The sequence below is a fragment of the Gekko japonicus genome, unplaced genomic scaffold (assembly GCF_001447785.1).
Source record: "Gekko japonicus isolate JY-2015 unplaced genomic scaffold, Gekko_japonicus_V1.1 scaffold10969, whole genome shotgun sequence".
NCBI classification, from domain to species: domain Eukaryota; kingdom Metazoa; phylum Chordata; class Lepidosauria; order Squamata; family Gekkonidae; genus Gekko; species Gekko japonicus.
In genome coordinates this window covers 1-3,001 of record NW_015176769.1, presented here as the reverse complement: position 1 = coordinate 3,001, position 3,001 = coordinate 1, and the positions used below count along the sequence as shown (strand labels likewise).

The following is a 3,001-nucleotide window of genomic DNA, read 5'->3' as shown; positions in this document are numbered from 1 at the left end:
TCCTCTCCCCACAACAGACACCCTGTGAGGTGGGTGGGGCTGAGAGAACTCTGGACAGAAACTGCTCCTTTTCAAGAACAGCTCTTATCAGAACTATGGCTTGCCCAAGGTTATCCAGCAGGTGCAAGTGGAGGAGTGGGGAATCAATCCCAGTTCTCCCAGATAAGAGACCGCGCACTTAAGAGTCTGTGCACTTAACCACTGTGCCAAAAACACAACCCTACATGAGAAAGGTAACCAGAAAGGTTGAGGCAAAGAAAAAGAAACTAAAATATAGCTACGCACGTAGTGTTAATGGACAAAATATCACACATAATTTAAGTATGCATTCAAAAGTGCTAACATATCATTTAAAAACCACAATCCTATGGTTCTGCATATAAGGCTGTTACCCAAACTGAGCCCAGTGAAGAGGGAATTAGCTTTTAAAAGGGTTCCAGAAAGGATTAATTCAAGACCTTGGAGCTTCTGTATACCAAGGTGGATCTCGTTAGGAGCAGTGTTCCCTCTAAGCTGAGTTAGTGTGAGCTAGCTCACAGTTTTTTAGCCTCCGGCTCACACATTTTTGTCTTAGTTCAGGAAGGATGGCTCCAGAGCAAGCTAATTCATGCAGCAGCCAAATGGCTCGCTCACAACTTTAATGCCGGTAGCTCACAAAGTAGAACTGTTGCTCACAAGACTCCACAGCTTAGAGGGAGCATTGGTTAGGAGTACCCCAAAATAAAATTAGGAAGAGCCAGAGAGAGGGAGTGATTGTAAACACAAAGAAAGGACTTTACTGTATACTACGTAAAAGAATCGAGAGAACCTAAAGAACTGAGAACTGATCCCATAAGAGTGTGAACAGACACACTTGAAAAAAGAGGAAGTCCTTGCAGAAGTGAGAAGAGAGGAAATGGGGGAGTTTTAGGGAAGGGGCAAGCAACCTTCAGTCCAGGGCTTGAGGTCTGGAGACGTCCAGAGAAGACGAAGTTGAGGTCCGAGAGCAGAGCAAGAAGAAAAAGGGGAACCTGCAAAGCAGTTGCAGGGATATCCAGGTAGTGGGAGAATCTGGCACACAGTCCAGACCAGTGTTCCCTCTAAGCTGAGTTAGCGTGAGCTAGCTCACTGTTTTTTAGCCTCCAGCTCACAGATTTTTGTCTGAGCTCAGGAAGGAGGGGCTCCCGAGCAAACCAATTCATGCAGTACCCAAATCCCTGGCTCACAGCTTTAATGCCAGTCGCTCACAAAGTAGAATTTTTGTTCACAAGACTCCACAACTTCGAGGGAACATTGGCAGACTTGGGGTGGACTTTTTATTGGAAAGGGTCCCGTAGCTAGACACGGGAACCCACTTTCCCAGGAACACAGCTGGTCCAAGAGATGAGGCTTGAATTTGATGGGGCAGTTTGAAGGTAACTGCTGTCAAAATCTGGCAGGCATATTAGTTGGGAAACACCTGACATTCCAAGGTAGGGCAATCATCGTTGGCATATTGGAAAAGGACTGGGTGTGAATGATGGGTTTAAATGTCCTTCTGATGCATCATCCTGGGTGGATCAGACGTGAAATTGCCTTTATCAAGGGCCGGATTGGATCGGTGATACTTAAGGGTTGCCCAACTGGCGACAGCTGGAAATGGTTCACGTTGCCTTGATGAAGTCTCCCTTGAAGCAAGGTATATGATTGCATAATGCGTGCCTTGAAGCTGGGCAGACACTTCTGATGTGTGTCAGGATACTGGGTGATGTCCTTTGCATTGAAAGGGTTTTTTGTTGTTGTTCCTGACCAGGATATGCCGTGGAGCACTTTAATTCCCGCACACCCTTCCCTTCATTCCTGGGACTTCCCAATGTCATGGCGGAACCCACGTGCCTTTACGAGACTTCCCAAGTTTCAGATCCCCTAGCACTTCTAAAAGGGGGTGCCCATTAAAACAACTAAGTCCAAAATAACAACTAAGTCCAAAATAACAACTAAGTCCAAAATAAAAAGGGGGACCCTACCAATGTTCCCTCTAAGCTGAGTTAGTGTGAGCTAGCTCACACTAACTCAGCTTAGAGGGAACACTGGACCCTACTATCTGGGGAGGGGTCTCACCTGGAGGAGGGGTCCTCACAAGGTCACTCAGTCAGCAGTGGTTCTGCACTGGTCTCATCTAACTGCTATAGTACACTGGGCCCTTAAAACTCAGCAGTTAACTAGGTACCAAGTCCACCTCTTCCTGGAAACAGTTTGCACTAGGATTTGAACCTACACCGCAGCCATGTTGGGTGACAGGGCTGCTGTGATGCTCAAGGCTCGGCACGGCTCACCCAGACGCGGGACTTTCATTCCACACAACTCCGTCAGACCCAAAGGCTTCATAGAACGTGTGGAGCAGCGCAGACGGAGCCGCTGCTTTCTAGTGTGCAGGAGATCAGTTTACTAGGCTGTAGTAAGAGAAACTTTCTGTGCCCTTCCTTGGATACTCCTCTTTTCTTCGTGGCTTAAACTTGTACTGCTAATATTATATTATCCCTTCCGAAGCTCCCACCCCGCTATGCCACTTAGTTAACAAAACAGTTGGGCCTTTTGCCCACTGGCCTCAAAATGAAAAAGACCGAAACAAGACTGATCAAAAATGGCATACTATTTTCTGCAAAGAATCTATGAGGTTCTGCAGGTCGATGTCATCTCGGTACGACTTGATGTTGTTCTTGAAGAAGGTCTCGACCTGGTCCCTCACCCAGTCCTGGAACAAGAAGGCCAGCACGGCCACGACTAACTCCAGGATAAAAATCAGCACAATCGTGCCGCAGAACTGCAAGACAAAAGGCACAGGAGGAGCAACAAAATTCTTAATACGGAGAAGGAACTCAAGTTTGAGACACAGGCAAGCCAGTCGTTTGTCAACGGCACTCCAAGAAACCCCAGAGACCCTCGGGAGGTTATCGGACATTCTCGAATGAGAAGATCTGCAACGACAGTAAGCGGCTAGATTTGGGTCCAGTAGCACCTTAAGAGGCCAACGAGATCTGGG

At 47.3% G+C, this 3,001-nt stretch overlaps 1 protein-coding gene across 1 annotated transcript in view; it reads right to left on the bottom strand.

Annotated features, from left to right (window-relative positions):
• Positions 1-2,782, bottom strand: part of LOC107124169 (tetraspanin-14-like) — a gene marked incomplete at both ends in the record, with an annotated part of 3,387 nt that extends 605 nt beyond the window's left edge. Inside the window, one exon of the mRNA XM_015427555.1 lies at positions 2,612-2,782. Within this exon, the coding sequence (XP_015283041.1) occupies positions 2,612-2,782 (171 nt within the window). The remainder of the gene's footprint in view (positions 1-2,611) is intronic.
• Positions 2,783-3,001: the final 219 nt, after the last annotated feature.